Source organism: Erinaceus europaeus, chromosome 8 (assembly GCF_950295315.1).
Source record: "Erinaceus europaeus chromosome 8, mEriEur2.1, whole genome shotgun sequence".
Taxonomy (NCBI): Eukaryota; Metazoa; Chordata; class Mammalia; order Eulipotyphla; family Erinaceidae; genus Erinaceus; species Erinaceus europaeus.
In genome coordinates this window covers 33,742,403-33,761,774 of record NC_080169.1, presented here as the reverse complement: position 1 = coordinate 33,761,774, position 19,372 = coordinate 33,742,403, and the positions used below count along the sequence as shown (strand labels likewise).

Genomic DNA, 19,372 nt, shown 5'->3' with positions numbered 1-19,372 from the left:
GCACCATCTATTGAAGAAAGCCTCCTTCTTCCATTTAATCCTTTGGGCACCCTTATCAAAGATTAGATGTCTATATGTGTGGGGATTTATTTCTGGGCTTTCAATTCTGTTCCACTTGTCTGTGTGCCTATTTTTGTTCCAGTACCATGCTGTTTTGATGATGATGGCTTTATAATATAGTTTAAGGTCTGGGAGTGTGATGCCTCCATTTCTGTTTCTTTTCCTCAAGATGGTTTTGGCTATTCTAGGTGTTTTCAGGTTCCAGATAAATGATTGTAGTGTTTGTTCTATTCTCTTAAAGAAGTTTGGTGGAACTTTGAAGGGTATTGCATTAAATATTTATGTGGCTCTGGGGAGAATATTAATTTTGATGATATTTATTCTTCCAATCCATGAGCATGGGGTATCTTTCCACTTCTTGGTATCAGTTTCTAGTTCCTTGAGTAGCGACTCATAGTTTTCAGTATACAAGTCTTTCACTTCTTTGGTCAACTTTATTCCTAGGTATTTTATTGATTTTTCTGAAACAGTAAATGGGAGTGATTTCTGGATGTCTTCTTCTTCAGATTTAGAGTTTGCATAAAAAATCCACTGATATTTGTGCATTGATTTTGTAGCCTGATACCTTGCTATATTGCCTAATAACTTCCAGTAGTTTTCTGCTGGATTCTTTAGGTTTTTCTATGTATACTATCATATCATCTGCAAATAGAGAGAGATGACTTCTTCCCTTCCAATATGTATTCCTTTGATTTCTTTCTCTTGCCTTATTGCTATGGCAAGAACTTCCAATACTTTGTTGAACAGTAATGGTGACTGTGGACAGCCCTGTCTAGTCCCCAATCTGAGGGGGAATGCTTTCAGCCTCCGTCCATTGAGTATGATGTTGGCTGTAGGTTTGCTATATATAGACTCCACTATCTTGAGGAATTTCCCATCTATTTCCATTTTTTGTAGAGTTTTGAGCATGAATGGGTGTTGGATTTTGTCAAAGGCTTTCTCTGCATCTATTGAGATAATCATGTGGTTTTTGGCTCTGCTTTTATTGATGTGGTGAATGACACTGATTGACTTACGGATTTTGAACCAACCATGCATTCCTGGGATGAATCCCAACTTGGTCATGATGGTATGGTCTTTTTGATATGCTGCTATATCCGGTTGGCCAAGATCTTGTTTAGTAATTTGGCATCTATGTTCATCAGAGATATTGGTCTGTAGTTTTCCTTTTTTATTCTGTCCCTATCAGCTTTTGGTATCAGTGTGATATTAGCTTCATAGAAGGTGGAAGGGAGTATTCCTGTTTCTTCAAATTATGGAAAAGCTTAAGAAGTATGGATACTAACTGTTTCCTGAAAGTTTTGTAGAATTCGTTTGTGAAACCATCTGGTTTAGGACTTTTGTTGTTGGGGAGATTCTTAATAACAGTTTCAATGTCTTTGTCTGTGATTGGTGCATTTAGATTTTGTAGTTCTTCTTGGTTCAGTTTTGGAATCACTTGATTCTCTGGATTTCTGTGGTGTCAGTTGTGATATCTCCTCCATTGTTTATGATTATATTAATTTGAGTCTTCTCTCTTTTTTGTTTGATGATTCTGGCTAGGGGTATGTCAATTTTGTTTAATCTTTCAAAGAACCAGCATTTGGTTTCATTGATCTTTTGTATGGTTCTCTTATTTTCGATGTTGTTTATTTCTGCTCTAACTTTAGTGATTTCTGTCCTTCTGGTTGCTTTAGGGTTCCTTTGTTCCTCTTCCTCTAAGTCCTTGAGGTGTGCAGTAAGGTCATTCATTTGAGCTTTTTCTTGGTGTTTAATATGTGATTGTATGGCTATAAGTTTCCCTCTCAGTACTGCTTTAGCTGTGTCCCAAATATTTTGATAAGTTGTGTCTTTGTTTTCATTTGTTTCCAGGAACATTTGAATTTCCTACTTTAGTGAATCTCTGACCCAGTGGTTCTTAAGGAGAATGTTGTTTATTTTCAAATTCTGTGACTTTTAATAATTGTCTGTTTGTTGTTAAATGTTAGTTTTACTCCACTGTGGTCTGAGAAGATACTGGGATGATTTCAATGTTCTTGAATTTATTGATGCTGTCTTTGTGGCCTAACATGTGGTCTATCCTTGAGTATGTGTTATATGGATTTGAAAAGAAGGTGTATTCCAGTTTTTTGGGGTGGAGGAGTCTGAAAATGTCCAAGAGGTCTAGTCTGTCAATCTCTTCATTCAATTCTCTTGTATCTTTGTTGGTTCTCTGCTTTGTTGATCTGTCTAATTGTGAGAGTGGTGTATTGAAGTCTCCCACTCTTATTGTATTACTATTGATGTATTATTGAAATTCTTTCAGTACGTGCTTGATGTACTTAGATGGTCCCTCATTGGGTGCATAGATGTTAATAATTGTCAAGTCTTCTTGGCTGATTGATCCTCTAATCATTATGTAATGTCCTTGCCTATCTTTTATTACTTTATTTAATTTAAAGTCTATCGTGTCTGAGATGAGAATGGCTGTTCCTACCCTTTTTTTGTGGTCCATTAGCCTGTATGATAGTTTTCCATCCTTTCACTTTAAGTCTGTGTTTATCTTGTTGTGACAGATGGGATTCTTGCAAGCAGCATATGTTTGGGTTATGCTTTCTGATCCATCCCCCCACTCTGTGCCTTTTGATGGGTGAGTTTAAGCCATTGATATTATGGATTTAATGTATTGTTGTGCCATTGTTCAAAAAAAATTTTTTTGTTTGCTCTGATATATTTCCAGTATTATAGTGATGTTCTTGTTTATAAAAGGTCTTTTAGAAGCTCTTTCAGGGCCAGTTTGGTGATAGTTGCCTCCTTTAACTGTTGTTTGTCTAAGAAGGTTTTGATCCTCCATCTAGTTTGAATGAAAGTCTAGCAGAATATATTATCCTTGGTTGAAACCCTTTTTCATTCAGGGCTCGATAGATATCTTGCCATTTTCTTCTGGCTTTTAGAGTTTTAGTTGAGAAGTCTGCAGATAATCTTATGGGTATTCCCTTGTATGTGATTTTTTTGTTTCTCTCTTGCAGTCTTTAGGATCCTTTCTTTATCCTTACTTCTTTTCATTGTGACTATGATGTGTCTTGTTGTCTTCAGGTCTGGGTTGATTCTGTTTGGAACTCTCTGGGCTTCTTGATGTCCTTTCTGTTATTCAGGTTTGGGAAGTTTTCTTCTATTATTTCCTCTAGAATGTTTGTTTCCCCTTCCTCTCTTTCTTCCTCTGGCTGGCCAACTATACGAATGTTACTTCTTTTGAGGTCATCCCATATGTCTCTGTTGTTGTTTTCAGTGTCTCTCAATCTCTCTTTGAGCTCTTTCACCTCTTTCTTCGTTTTCTCTAACTCATCCTCTGTCTGACTAATTCTGTTTTCTGCTTCTCCTTGCCTCAGCTTCTTTCTTCATTATAACTATTTCAGCTTTCAGTTCTCTAATTGCCTCAAGATAATCAGTATTTTCCTTGGGGTTCTCAACTGTTGTTTCCCTAATACTGCCATTCCTTTCCTCCAAGGTTGTTTTCATTTCTGTGATTAATAAGTTTATTGTTGCTTGCATACTTTTATTATCTATGGTTACTTCTGGCTGATTTATAGTTTCTTCTGGGTTCTTCTCTTCATTCATTGGAGTAGCAGTTTTATTTGTTTTTGATCTACAAATTTTTTTGATTTATGTGTTTCTTTTTTATGCTCTGTTGTTCCTCAGCTATTGTGTCTTGAGTACAAGCAACACTGTACTAAATACCTTTATGTCAATTGCACTCCCCAACCTCAGGAATTACAGTAGCAACTGAAGCAAGTATTGAAACAGTGTAATCACTACCAGTTAGCCAAACAATGTCTCCAGCCCATGAAAAAATAGTAACCAAATCCCAGTGAAGAAGAAAGAGAAAAAAAAGAAGGTATAGCAAGAATAGGCAGTTATGCAAATCTACTATCCACTGTATATTCTAGGGGTCACAAGAGGGGAAAGGGAATTAGAGTAGAGATACACACATAGAGAGTTCACTCTGAGTCAGATTTCTTCCCCAAAATAATTCACAAATTCAGAAAGGCAAAGAAGAAGGAAGAAGTGTATGACAAGATAAAAAAAAAAGAAGCAAGAGAGAGAAAAGTGAAAAGATAAGAAAAAGAGTTGTAATTAAAGAGCAGTGAAAGGAAAGGTTTTTTTGATTACTTTATTTTTAATTTAATTTAATTTTTTAATTAGCTAGGAGGAGGATGGAGGGGAGATTCTGTAGAGGAGGTAGGGGTAAGAAGACAAGTTCTTACCACAATAGATAAGATGCCCACTACCCTAGCAATGAAAGATACCCTAAGAGTTAATTCTGATCAACCTAAAGAGGGGGGAAAGATATATGCCTTTATATAATATTAATAATAAAATAGAGCAGGGTAAAAAAAAAACCCTTTCCCAGATTACCTCAAACGTCATGATAAGAGGCAGCTGATTGTTAAGAAAGAAAAAAAAAAAAAGCAAAAAAAAAAAAAAAAAACCTCAGGACTAGACAAGGATACCTGAAATTGACAGTTATGAAAATCTACTGTCCACAGTATATTCTAGGGGTAGCTAAAGGAGGAAGGGAAGTTGACCAGAGATACTCACAGTGAAAGTCCACTCTGAGTCAGATTTCTTCCCCCAAATAATTCCCAAACGTGTATCAGTGAATTCAGTGAAAGCACACTGTTTGGTCGTATGAGGGATGGGGCTTGTGGCTTTGGAAGCTGTAGGATTAAGGAAGAAAGGATGACAAGAATGAGAAAAAGGAAAAAAAAAGAAAGAGAGAGAAAAAAAATAAAAGATAAGAAAAAGAACAGTAATAAAAGAGCGGTGGAAGGAAAGAGTTATTTATTTATTATTTTTTATTATTTAATTAGCTATGGGGGTGGGGGGTTGGCTACTTAGAAAGAAAAAAGGCCAGAGGTTTCAGAAGGGAATAGACTTAGAATGAATGATACTCCCTGGTGGGACAGGAATCTTGGTAAAGAACGAAGCTCAGCAGGGGAGCCTGCTAGGAGCTGGTCCCCAGGGACTGGTTATGGGGGTGGAAGGGGGAGGAGATGCGCTTTGGGAATAATAATTTAAATGAAAAAAAAATTCCCTTTTTTTTACTCTATTTTTTAATCCAAATTAAGTTATGGTTACCTCCTTGGTGTCACCGTTAGGACCCCTTATTGACTGGCCTACTAAAGGAGAAAAACCTACTGTTTCCAGACGATGTGGTCAGAGCTCAAGCCACTAGCAGCTTCTCAGTCCGCCATCTTCTGGGAACCCCGACCGCTGAGTAGCATTTCATTGTGGATATAGACCACAACTTGCACAGCGACTCATCAGTTTTTGGAAAGCAGGGTTGCTTCCAGGTTGTGTCTATTACAAATTGTGCTGCTATGAACACAGGTATACACAAATCTTTCTTCATGGGTGTATTGGGTTCCTTAGGATATATTCCCAGGAGAGGAATTGCAGGATCATATGGTAGGTCCTTTTCTAGCCTTCTGAGAGTTCTTCAGACTGCTCTCCACAGAGGTTGGAACAATTCACATTCCCACCAGCAGTGCAGGAGGGTTCCTATGTTCCCACAACCTGTCCAGCATTTGTTACTGCTACCTTTTCTGATGTAGGACATACTCACAGGAGTGAAGTAGAATCTCATTGTTGTCTTCATTTGCATTTTTCTGAACATCAAAGACTTGGAGCATTTTTTCATGAATTCCTCAGCCTTTTGGATCTCTTCTGTGGTGAATGTTCTGTCCATGGGCTCTTCCCTTTTGGGTGGGGTCATTTGTTTTCTTGTTGAGTTTGTCAAGCTCTTGTCTTATGCATAGCATATAAAGATATTTTCTCATTCTGTGAGGGATCTCTTTGTTTGAGTATTGATTTATTTTGCTGTGTAAAAGCTTTTTAACTTGATGCAGTCCCATAGGTTTATACTTGCCTTAGTCTTCTTTGTAACTGGATTCGTTTCATTGAAGATGTCTTTGAAATTTAAGCAGAAAAAAAGTTCTGCCAATATTTTCCTCTAAGTATCTGATAGTTTTTGGTTAACATCCAGGTCCTTGATACACATGGAATTTACTTTTGTGTTTGGTGAAATATAGTGGTTCAGTTTCATTCTTCTGCATGTTTCACTTATTTTTTCTAACACCATTTGTTGAAGAGCCTCACCTTTCCCCATTTAATAGTCTGGGAGCCTTTGTCCAAGATTAGATGTCAATAGGTGTGGGGGATAACTTATGTTCTCTCAATTCTATTCCATTGGTTAGTGTATCTATTCATGTTCCAGCACCAAGAAGTTTTGATTACAATGGCCCTATAAAACAATTTGAGATCTGGGAGTGTAATGCCTCCTGTTCTGCTCTTTCTTATCAAGATTTTTTTTGGCAATTCTAAGTCCTTTCTGGTTTCAGATTAACATTTGTAGCATTTGTTCTATTCTCCTTAAAAATGTGGTTTGGATCTCCATGGGGATAGTATTAAATTTGTGTATGCCTCTGTGTAGTATATTCATTTTGATGATGTTAATTCTTCCAATCCATGAACATGGAATATCTTTCCACTTTTTTGTGTCTTTTTCAATTTCCTTAATAGTGACTCATAATTTTCAGTATACAAGTCTTTCACTTCTTTGTTTAGGTTTATTCCTAGATATTTTATTATTTTTATTGTTATAGTGAAATGAATTGATTTCTGGATTTCATCTTCTTCTAACTTAGTGTTTGCAAAGAGGAATGCCACTGACTTTTGAATGTTAATTTTGTATTCTGACACCTTACTGTATTATCTGATGATTTTCAAAGCTTCTTGCTGGACTCTTTAGGTTTTTCTTTTTCTTTTTTTTTTTTATTTATTCCCTTTTGTTGCCCTTGTTGTTTTATTGTTGTAGTTATTATTGATGTTGTTGTTGTGGGATAGGACAGAGAGAAATAGAGAGAGGAGGGGAAGACAGAGAAAGGGAGAGAAAGACAGACACCTGCAGACCTGCTTCACCGCCTGTGAAGGGACCTGCCTGCAGGTGGGGAGCCGGGGGCTCGAACCGGGATCCTGACACCCGTCCTTGAGCTTAGCGCCACCTGCGCTTAACCCGCTGTGCTACAGCCCGACTCCCAGGTTTTTCCTATGTATACTATCATGCTATCTGCAAATAGGGAAAGATTGACTTCTTCTGTTTCAAATTGTATCTCTTTAATTCCTTGTTCCTACCTGATTGCTATGGCAAGAACTTCCAACACTATGTTGAATAGTAATTGTGATAGTGGGCAGCCCTGTCTGGTACCTGATCTGAGGGGAAATGCTTCCAGTTTTTCACCATTGAGTATGATGTTGGCTGTAGGTTTGAGATATATATATATATTCCACTGTCTTCAGGAATTTTCCATCTATTCCCTTTTTTTGTAGTGTTTTGATCATAAAGGGATGTTGTATTTTGTCAAATGCTTTCTCTGCATCTATTGATATGACCATGTGGTTTTTGGTCTTGCTTTTATTGATGTGATAGATCATGTTGAATGATTTATGTATATTAAAACAACCTTGCATCCATAGGATAAACCACACTTTGTCATGATGAAAAATATTATTAATATACTGCTGTATCTGGTTGGCTATAATTTTGTTCAATATTTTAACATCCATCTTCATCAGAGGTATTTGGTCTGTAGTTTTCTTTTTTGTTTGTGTCCCTGTCTGCTTTTGGTACCAGAATGATGTTGGCTTCATAGAAGCTGGAAGGGAGTATTCCTGTGTCTTCAATCATTTGGAAGAGTTTTAAAAGTAGATGTATTAACTCTTCCTTGGAGGTTTTGTAGAATTATTTGTAAAACAATCTGGTCCAGTACTTTTATTCTTGGGAAGGTTTTTGATAATTGTTTCAATTTCGTTAGCTGTGATGGGCCTAATCCTATTATCTAGTTCCTCTTTATTTAATTTTAGAAGTTCGTAAGTATCTAGGAAACTGTCCATTTCTTCCAAGTTTTCTAGCTTGGTGGCATAGAAGTCTCGCATAATATGCTGAATTTTTGCAGTGTCTGTTGTGATAGCTCCTCTCTCATTTACAGTCCAATTAATTTACTTGGGTATTCTTTTTGTTTTGTTTTGTTTTGTGTGTCTGGCTAAAAGTTTGTTGAATTTGTTCATTCTTTCAGGTAACCAACATTTACTTTAGTTGATATTTTGTATGATTTTCTTATTTTCAGTGATATTTATTTCTGCCCTAACTTTAACTATTTCTGTCCTTCTGGTTGCTTTGGGGTTCCTTTGTTCTTCTTCTAGGTCTTCAAGGTGTGCAATCAGGTTGTTTATTTGTTTTTTTTCTTATTTCCTAATGTGTCCTTGTATGGCTATGAACTTCCCTCTAAGTACCGCCTTAGCTGTGTTCCAAATATTTTGATAGCTTGTGTCTTCATTTTCATTAAACTCTCGAAACATTTTGATTTCTTGCTTTATCTTCTCTTTGACCCAGTAGTAAAGTAATGTACTGTGGAGCTTCCACATTTTAGGACTATTACTAATCTTTTGTTGATTGTTAAGTGTTAGTTTAATTCCACTGTGGTCTGAGAAGATGCTTGATATGATTTCAATGCTCTTGAATTTGCTGATGCTGTCTTTGTGGCCTAACATATGGTCTATACTTGAGAATGAACCATGTGGACTTGAGTAGAAGTGTATTCCAGTTTCTAATGATTTCTTATTTCACTGCAAGGTGGCACCTCACCTAAACTCTTTATGGTACTGGGGTTCCTTGAGTTTCCAGAGTTAACTTTACTTGGCCTCAACCATCACCATCTCATTTCAGGGTAACTTCAATAGCATACTCTTGGAGGACTGTGGGAACTTGATACTTCAATCCTTAATATACAGAACCAGAGAACACCTTAATAATATTATGCTTCATTCTGTCCATCCATATGCTTTGTACACTATTCCACAGACTTGAAATGGACAACAGAGATCCTAAGTCTTAATAGAACTATGATTTATTATTTTGCTTGCTTGCCTTATTATCTTTCTTGGATTTGTTCAATTATCACTCTCTGTATCTCTTGCTTTTTAATTACAACTTTTTGATTTGCCTTTATTTCACCTCTCAGCTCAGAACAATAGAATTGTTTTTTTCTTTCGTTCACATAATTCTATAGTTAGATAGCCTAGAACATGTTGCCACAGATAGTCACTTCTCTAAACTACCATTCTTTTTATTTTTGGTTCCAGCGTTATTGTTTGGGCTTGGTGCCTGCACTATGAACCCACTTATCCTGGAGGCCACTTTCCCTCCATTTTGTTGGCCTTGTTGTCATTATTGTTATTGTTGCCAATGACATTTTTTTGGATAGGACAGAGAGGAATTGTGTGGAATTGTACACTTCTGTCGCTTGTTTCTCACTGGTGGCCCGCACTGGTCAAGCGGGAGACATGCCACCACAGGGAAACTGGTGGTGAGGGTAAGCATGGGAAGAAAGACACAAACTTCAGAGAGACAGCTCCTTTATTGTGCAGTGGGCAGGATTAATATACTATGGTTTGGGGAATGGGAAGTAGTAGCGATCCAATCACAGAGCCACACATCATACCACATCACTGTCATTCCGGGAGCTTAAAACCATATACATCCCTATCAGGTGCTGGCCACACTCTTCATCATGAGTTAAGGAACTTGTGATGAGGGAGTCTCTGCCCCCAGTCTGGAGTCTAGGCTCCATCTTGGGTCCACATGGTGGAGAAGGGGAGGACTCAGAGTCTACCCTCTCAAGACTCAGTGTAGAGATGATAGGCCTCGACCCAGCCCAGGGGGTCTATCTTGTCAGTGTTTCCATTTTATAAAAATTTAAAAAAAAAAGAAAGAAAAAGAGGAGAAATACAGTACAGCTCAAAAACTTCCTCCTATTGTGACAACCATTCTTGAACTTGGGTCAATAGCATGCAAAAGCAGGGATAGTGTCCAGGTGAGTTATTTTGCTGGCCAGTATCTATTTTTTCTTCATCAAATTTTAAAATGTATTTATTTGCCACCAAAGTTATCACTGGAGCTTGGTCACTGCACAATGAACTGCACCTAGCATTTACCCACTCCATCTATCTGTCTATCTATCTATCTATCTATCTATCTATCTATCTATCTATCTATCTATCATCTATTTCTCTATCACTATCTATAGATAGATATATAAATGACACTATGTATGGATATGTATATAGATATCTATATACATATCCATACATAGAGAAAGGTGGGAGAGAAAGATAAGGGTGTTATAGAGATGGAGAAAGAAAGATTCCTACAGCAGTGATTCAATGCATGTGAAGATTTCCTCCTGCAGGTGGGGAACATGTGGGCCTTAAACCCAGGTCCTTGGACATGGTAATTTATGCACTATGTTCGGTGCACCACTACCTAGCCTCCTATATCTTTGATATTCTAGGAGGAAATTTGAAGCTTCACTTATTAAAAATGTGTAATTAATTAATTTACTTACTTACTGGGTAGAGACAGTGAAAAAGAGAGAAAAGGTGAGGTAGAAATAGAGGTTTTAAGTCTGCTTATTGTGAGCCATTCAGTAATAATTATCACTTTGTAATAGGTGAAAACTGGTTAAAACCTATATAGCACAATGTAAAGGTTGCTTTTTATTTTTCAGATTAAGTTATCATATTCTTAAATAATGTATTTACACTAAACTCAAAAATTACTTATGGTAGTGGTCCAGGATATAACATAGGTCATCTAGAGCCTAGCTTATAAGCAATAGATTCAGAGTTTAATCTTTTTTTAAAACATTTTTCCATTATTGGGGAATTAATGTTTTATAATCACCAGTGAATACAATAGTTTGTACATGCATAACATTTCTCAGTTTTCCACCAAACAATACAACCCCTACTAGATCCTCTGTCATCCTTTTCCAAGCCCTGTACTCACCTCTCCCCCCACCCATCCTAGAGTCCTTCACTATGGTGCAATACACCAACTCCAGTTCAGGTTCTGCTTAAGTGTTTTCTCTTCTGATCTTGTTTCTCAACTTCTGCTTGTGAATGAGATCATCCCATTTTCATCCTTCTGTTTCTGACTTATTTCACTTAACATGATTTCTTCAAGCTCCATCCAAGATGAAGTGGAGAAGGTGAATTCACCATTTTGAATAGCTGAGTAGTATTTCATTGTGTATATAGACCACAACTTGCTCAGCTACTCATCTGTTGTTGGATACCTGGGTTGCTTCCAGGTTTTGACTATTACAAATTGTTTTGATAAGAACATAGGTATACACAAATCTTTTGGATGGGTGTGTTTGGTTCCTTAGGATATATTCCTAGGAGAGGAATTGCAGGATCATAGAGTAGGTCTATTTCTAGCCTTCTGAGAGTTCTCCAGACTGTTCTCCACAGAGGTTGGACATTTCCACCAGCAGTGCAGGAGGGTTCCTTTGTCCCCACAACCTGTCCAGCATTTGTTGCTGCTGCCTTTTCTGATGTATGTTGTTCTCACAGGAATGAAGTGGAATCTCATTGTTGTTTTTATTTGCATTTCTCTGACAATGACTTGGAGCATGACAGAGTATAGTTCTGGTTGTCATCTCCCCTTTCTCTCTATAAAATAAAAACAAGTAAATTGATAAATTAAATAAATGACCTGAGAAGTGATATAATGACCAGAACATTAAATCTAAGAGCAAGAGATTCCAAATTCAACCCCAGAATCATATGTACCAAAGTGTTGCTCTAGTTCTCTCTCCATATATCTTGTTAATAAGCAAACCTTTAAAAATAAATAACTTTTAAAATACTTATATTTGTTTGGTAGGACAAGTGGCTAGTTCTTAAAGTCTATTTTGATGATTATATCACTTTTTTTTGGCTGGTAGTATTAACCCTTCTCACACACACACACCAGTGCTGGGGTTAAACATTTACAAAAAGTAAGGTACTAACTCAGAAATGGAGTAGAAAGACAGGTGGTGTCAGGGTCAGAGGTTCAAATAAGTGTTCTAGAACAGTTGAATCTCTAAAGTCACTCTGTGCTCTTCAATAAATACTTATGAAACCTCTATCGTGTGCAACAAGTTACTAAATTGTATAACTGCAGCAGAAATGTAGTAGCTGCACTTGTTACACATTTAATCTTCACCAAGGGCCTATGCAAATAGTATTTTTAAAATGTTGCCAATTTATAGACATGAGGCTCAATGCAAACAATAATTAACTTCCGGTATCACTCACTTTTAGTGTGAAACCTAATTTCACCCTGACAGTCTGAAACTTCTCTCTCCACTGTGCTGTTGAGAGGATTTTGGATTGGCTGGGTGGTGGTGAACCTGGCTGAGTGCACAGATTACAATTCATGAGGACCCAAGTTTGAGCCCCCAGATCCCACTTGCAGGGGGAAAGTTTTGCAAGTGGTGAAACAGTGCTGCAGGTGTCTCTCTGTCTCTCTTCTTCTCTATCTCCCCTTTCTGTCTTAATTTCTGACTGTTTCTATCAAATAAATAAAGATAATAAAACGTAAACAAAAATGAGGATCTTGGTTTTCTACTTATTTTGCACTTAATATTTTCAGTTATCATTTTTGTTAACATTTATGTTGGTAAGGACGTCATGAAAAAAAAAACACAACTAGGTGAAAATGCTTAGTGCACTCTGAATATATATGCTTATTACTTATTATATTTTCCCATGTCATTAGGTCTCTTAATTCTTCTTTTAAAAAAAATAATCTTTATTTTGTATAGGATTTCCTCCTCTTAAAGCCATTTGGGAAGTCTTTTACTAGTATTGCCACAATATCTAAGTATCCCAAGTAATTTACTTGCTCTAAAATTAGAAATTTCTACAATGTGATATTACCATCTTTAAATATTATTAAAATAATTTACATAAGATATGATTACACTTTTCTTGTCCTTGATACATGTGTACATGTTCATTAAGTCCATGCATGAGGAAGAATCCAGAGCATTTTGTAATGAGAAATTCAAAATACTGTTTTATATGCTTTGTTTTGGTAATAAGGTTTTCTGGTATGGAAACAGCCATGTCTTTTAATGAACTATCCAATTTTAGTAATCCAAATAAACACCAAGGTAAGGCTTTATAAAATGTTAAAAATGTTGGCTTCTGTACTGACAATCAAATTGCTTTTTGCAGTTTAGTTTAGTTAATGTTTCAAGCATGAGGGCCACACAGTCATGTTTAGTTTTAGAGAGACTGAACTGTGGCTGCTACTTCATATTCACTGACTGCTACTGCTACCTGTCTAGTAATTATCTTTGGCTTCCTGTAAACCTGCAGCCAGAAAGGTATTTGAATTCCCTCCCTGACCCCCCGCCCCTGCCCCAGCACTTGCAAATCCGATTTTTATGTATATAGCTAAGTACTCTTAGCATTTTACTCATCTATTACTGGAGCCTGGTTTCTAGCAGGCCTGTAGCTACGCCAAATCCGGCCTATGTAATGTTGTTTGTAATGAGAAATCTAAACAAGGAATGGCAGTGAGGCATGGCAGGAATGTGTTTCCATTGGAGAAGTCAGTGTAGAGAAAAAGTATAAGCAAAGCCATGTCCAGAAGGCCTTTTCAGCTGGCAAAGAAGAAAGACAAATTTTATTGTACATAGGATCTTACCCTGCCAGTCCTTCCTCACAGATTTGCTTTCTCTCTCCCACCATCCCCCCACCCCACCCTACCCTACCCTGCCCCACCCCACCTCATTTACTCCTTTCTTTTCTTTCCCTTTTCCCTCTCTCTTTCTGTGGGCTGGGCTGACTGTTTTCTCAGGTGGACAGTGACACCATTTGGAATGAGCTGCACTCGTCCGGTGCTGCACGCATGGCTGTTGGCTGTGTCATCGAGCTGGCTTCCAAAGTGGCCTCAGGAGAGCTGAAGGTGAGGTCTGGGTTGCATTAAGTGTGGGAAAACCAGAGGAGAAGCTGAAACAGAGATTTTGTTGTTTGGGAATTGTGGAGAGTGTGGTGTAGCTATAAAAGGCAAGGGATGGAGAGAAGAGGGCAGGGAGATGGCCACAAAGGTGTAATAATAACTCTTCTTCAGGTAGGTATGAGCTGATCCAGCTCCCATGGCCTTGCTCTCCTTGGGAAAACTCTGTGGTCAGGGTACTATGATCTGTTTTTAAGAACATGGAAATAGTGGCTAAGGCTATGATCCAGGTTAAAAATATCCTTAGTATATACATATCTGACATGCCCTCCTGGGATTCTCTTTTGAAGGGATTTTAAAAAATATGACTACTGAGTACTATGTATAAGTTCAGAATACCACCCAGAGAGAGAGAGAGAGAGAGAGAGAGAGAGAGAGAGAGAGAGAGAGAGAGAGAGATGGGGGATGGAGAGAAAGGTAAATACCAGACGGCAAGGATTTGGAGGAAGAAGGAAATTGTTGATTAGAAGGGTAATGATCCAAAGTATGTTTTTTCAAGAAAGAACTTCAAAAATGAGTTATACTTTATTGTTCTTTTCTTTTTTATGGTTTCTTCTTTTCTCCATCATAGGAAAAGAACAATGTCCAAACCCCAACATATCCCAGTCTAAACAATTTATAAAACCCAGAGACCTGAAAGACATTGACATTTTATTTGATATTTTAACAGTGCTATTTAAAGGTATACCATGTGCATCTTGAAGGCAGTTGCCCCAATAAACTTTGTCGGTGCTAACATGACTTTTTAATGCACTAGTTCACACACTTCATAACAGAATATGGTCAATGACTGATCTGATATTTTTAGCAATTGTGGGGCTTAAGGGAAATATTTTGTGACCAACAACATATGCACTGTGACTTTTGTTAATCTAAAAATGAAATCTAATTAGGATTATTTTTCTTTTTGTCTAATGAATTTTTATTCAGTTACACCTGACTGTTCCACTTATGATTAAAAATGCAGGATAGGAATGTGTGCTTTGCAAAGTGTTGTCTGGCCCAGTAGTTACTTATTTAACTCTTTAAGAAATTAGAAACTTAGAAATTTAAGAAATTAGAAATTAGAAACTTATTTAACTCTTTAAGAAATTAGAAACTGCAAAAAATAATGTTGATTAGATAAGATACATACATCTATATACATATATGATATATGTATATACATACTTTATACATACATCTATATGCATATATGATATATATGTATATATATATACATACTTTATATGCAGCTTAAATACATATATATACATACATCTATATACATATATGATATATATGTATATATATACATACTTTATATGCAGCTTAAATAATGAGTATCAGGACATTAATTACTCATCTCTGGGGATTAATGAGTCTATTAATGTAGTGTTTACTCAACAGTTTTTAATTTATAAGCTATTGAAAAGTGGAAAGGAATCAGCCTTACAGAGAGATACTATCTCTTAGTTGCTCTTCAGGAATAGGCTCCTGTTAAAGTATGTCACTGGTATCACTGGAGAGAATTTACATTTGTAGAGAAAAAAAAAGTAAGGGCTTTATTTTTAAAATAATTCAAATGAGAGACAACAACCACACCACAATATTATAATTTAAAAATATTATGCTCTCACAGAATAATTTGACGACAAATTATTATGTTAGCATTCACAATGTCTAAGTGTTCTGATTTTGTGGAACTGTAAACAGTAATTCGGAAACCTTCCCAAGTACAATGGTCACGTATTATTTCCATTAAGATCATCATCATGAGGTTCACAGAGTATATAATTGTCAAATGCACATATGAAATGTTGAACAAAAATAATTCTATTAGTAGGCAGCTATTTAAACTAGTCACTTATAAAGTGTCAACAACATGTTGCATATGCATGCTCACCACCGGCTGTACTAACATTGGTTATTTATATTAAGAACTAGGATTCATACAAATGCCTTTTCACTCACTGGCTGAGGAATTGACAAGTATGTTTAAGAGGAAAAAGAAGAATAGAAGAAAAATAGCCTAGAAATCAAGAAATATTGGGGCCAGACCATGTCATAATACTGTCACTTTTCTAGCCCTCAGTTTAAGTTCTCAAATCAGCAAGGTGAAATTGATAATGTTGAAGGTCTTCATGCTGACTTTCTGAGCTACTGGCAAATGATAGGGTAGGCCCATTTCTAGCCTTCTGAGAGTTCTCTACAGAGATTTTAACCGGAGCACCATTCAGGTTTGGTTATTACCAGTGCTATGTAATAAAACTGGGACTTCTGGCATGCTAGTTCTGCACATTACCATTGCAATATCTCACTGGCTTATTTGTAAGGGTGGGATATGGAGATTGGGTGGTGGGAATTGTGTGGAGTTGTACCCCTCCTACACTATGGTTTTGTTAATTTATCCTTTCTTAAATAAATAAATAAATAAATAAATAAAAAGAATACATCCAAAAAAGGTTGACAGAGGACCTAGTGGGGGTTGTATTGCTATATGGGAAACTGGGAAATGTTAAGCATGTGCAAATTTTTGTATTTACTGTTGAATGTAAAACATTAATTCCCCAATAAAGAAATTAAAAAAATTCTTATCATTTTTTATTATTATTTTATTGCCATCAAGGCTATTGCTGGGGATTAGAGCCAGCACTATAAATCTACTGCTCAGTGTGGAAATGTTTTTCCTTTTTTTAAAACAAAATATTTTATTTAATGGGACAGAGAGAATTTGAGAGGACAGAGAGAGATAGAGAGGGAGAGAGTCAGAGAGAGATACCTACAGTCCTGTTTTACAGCTTGTGAAATGTCCATCCTGCAGGTGGGGAGCAGTGGCTCAAACCCAGGACCTTGCACATAGTAATGTGTGTGCTCAACCAGTGTGCCACAGCCCAATCCCTAAATTTCTTATCATTTTCAATATCACAGTAATTTTAACAAATAACAATAATTTTAATAAAACTTTTTTAACTTTCTTTAATCATTTTTTTTATTGAAAGTGACAGACAGAAATTGAGAAAGAAAGGGAAAGGTAGAGAGGGAGAAAGACAAAGAGACACCTGCAGCAGTGCTTCACCACTCATGAAGCTTTCCCTCTACAGGTAGGGACCAGGGGCTCGAACCTGGGTCCTTGTGCATTGTAGCACATGCACTCAAACAGGTGCGCCACCACCTTCAGTAACAGTAACATTCATAGTGAAAAACCAATAACTTGTCAGTCTTCAGAGAGGACAGAGTAGGTTTGAATCTTCTTTAAGGTCTCACTCCTAGAAAATTATTTGATCTGTCTAGACAGTACTTCAATACAGAATGCCACTTGCACTTTATTTGACCTAATTTGGAGCTGGTCCAGTGTGTAAAGAAACTTTTGTTCCAGAAAATGTGTTGAAAAATATTCTGGGAAACTCATTAATTTCATCATTGCCTAGTTTGATATATATAAGACTGTAGAAGGCTGTAGAGCAGCAAAGGCTTCAAAGGATAAACTGTGAAATGAGATATATGTAAAGAGATTAGTCTATGAAGAGTCTGACAAGATTCCTAGCCAGGCTGGAAGCACGATAGGACTATGTTTATACTCAGGAAAGAACGAGGGAGAGCCAGTCTCCAACGCATTTTTAAGGCTTTGGTCAAACAGAAAGCTAAGTCTCAGGTAAAGTTACAAACTAAGTTACAGAAAATTGTTTTATGCACCCAACGTACACAAACATAGCCCCTTGAAACAGATTGGAAGCCTCTGGCAGACTTTATGCGTGTAAAGAAATCTGTGTTCAGGAAGCCAGGTGGTAGCGCAGTGGATTAACTGCAGGTGGCTCAAAGCACAAGGACTGGCGGAAGGACTCCGGTTCTAGCCCCCGGATCCCCACCTGCATGTGAGTCACTTCACAAGAGGTGAAGCAGGTCTGCAGGTGTATATCTTTCTTCCCCTCTCTGTCTCTCCTCTTCTCTCCATTTCTCTCTGTCTTATCCAACAATGCTGACAGCAATAATAACTACAACAATAAAACAAGGGCAACAAAAGGGAATAAAGAAATATTAAAAATAATTCTAAAAAAAGAAAGAAATCTGTGTTCAATCATTAATTTAACACAAATTAATTAAGCAAAGAAGACTTCAAGGGACCAGATGGTGATATATTTGGTAGAGTGTACAGGTTACAATGTACAAGGACCTGGGTTTGAGTACCTGGTCCCCACCTGCAATGGGAAAGCTTTGCGAATGGTGAAACAGTACTGCAGGTGCCTCTCTTCCTCTCTCCTTCTCTCTATCCCTCTACTATCTCAATTTCTACTATTTCAATTTCTCTATCCAATAAGTAAATAAAAATTATTTTAAAAAAGACTTCAGTGTTATAGTCAAGACATGGCTTGTAATATCAGTTCAGAAAAGTAATTTGAAAAATGACAAAACTTTCTGAAGGATTTAAATATGATTTCCAGAATTGCTATATTATATTATTTTAAATATCCAGTTTTTAATATATCGTGAGATATGCAGCCTAACACATAGAGCCTCACAAGGAAATACAAAGAATCAGAAAAGGCAACAATATAAAGTAATATGTAATAGAAGTATGCAAACTTAAGACTTGTGAGAACTATTGTGTAACCTCTTTGGGAGGTATGAGAGTGAGGATACAGAACTTTGGTGGTAAGTGTGATGTGGAACAATACTATGTAGTTTTATAATTTTATAACCTATTATTAATCATAAGTAAAAAAAATTGAAAGTGAGCTAGGGTCATAAAAAACAAATATATACAATATTATATGTGAACAGTTAAAGTGTAAAATGAAAAAAAAAAGAATTAATGGAAGTAAGGAAATTTTAAAAGAAAAATTCCAGAGTTGCAGTTTCTAAAGGATACTTTGAGTGAAATGCAGGCTGAATTATAAAGTGTTAAGTAGACTGAATTATGCAAAGGAATTTCATTAAGATAATAAAATTACCATAATATCTAAAATAAAAGTAGATTAAAAAATAAAACAACTCTATGAAATATATCAAATTCCATTAAAGTGCAAATAGAAGTCCAAGAAAGAGTAGAGAAAGAGAAGGATTCATAGATCATATTCAAGAAAATAATAACAAAGAATTTCAAATTTTTGAAATAACAAGGATACAGATGTTCAGAAATTTCTAAATGCAAAAGCAATCACATTAAGGAACATCACTATAAAATTATTAAAAATTAAAGATAAAAATTATGCTGCCAGGTGCCTGGAAAAAGAAGAAAACAAACTAGAGGATGTTACAAGAAGGCTTTTATATATTTTGTTTAACAGAAATCCAGGTGGCTAGCAGAGAGTAGACTAATATACTCAAGGTGTTAAAATATAAATACCATTAGATACAGAAAAATGCAAATTATTGTTAGAGATATGCAATTAAAGCCATGCTGCGATATTACCTCACACCTATAAGAATGGCTCACATGAGCAGAATAAGAAAAAACAT

At 36.4% G+C, this 19,372-nt stretch overlaps 1 protein-coding gene across 6 annotated transcripts in view; it reads left to right on the top strand.

Annotated features, from left to right (window-relative positions):
- Positions 1–19,372, top strand: part of HDAC9 (histone deacetylase 9) — a 1,141,821-nt gene that overhangs the window by 847,212 nt on the left and 275,237 nt on the right. For all 6 annotated transcript variants that reach the window (XM_060196121.1, XM_060196126.1, XM_060196123.1 and 3 more), the window contains one exon: positions 13,775–13,882. In XM_060196121.1, coding sequence (XP_060052104.1) covers positions 13,775–13,882 — 108 coding nt within the window. The remainder of the gene's footprint in view (positions 1–13,774; positions 13,883–19,372) is intronic.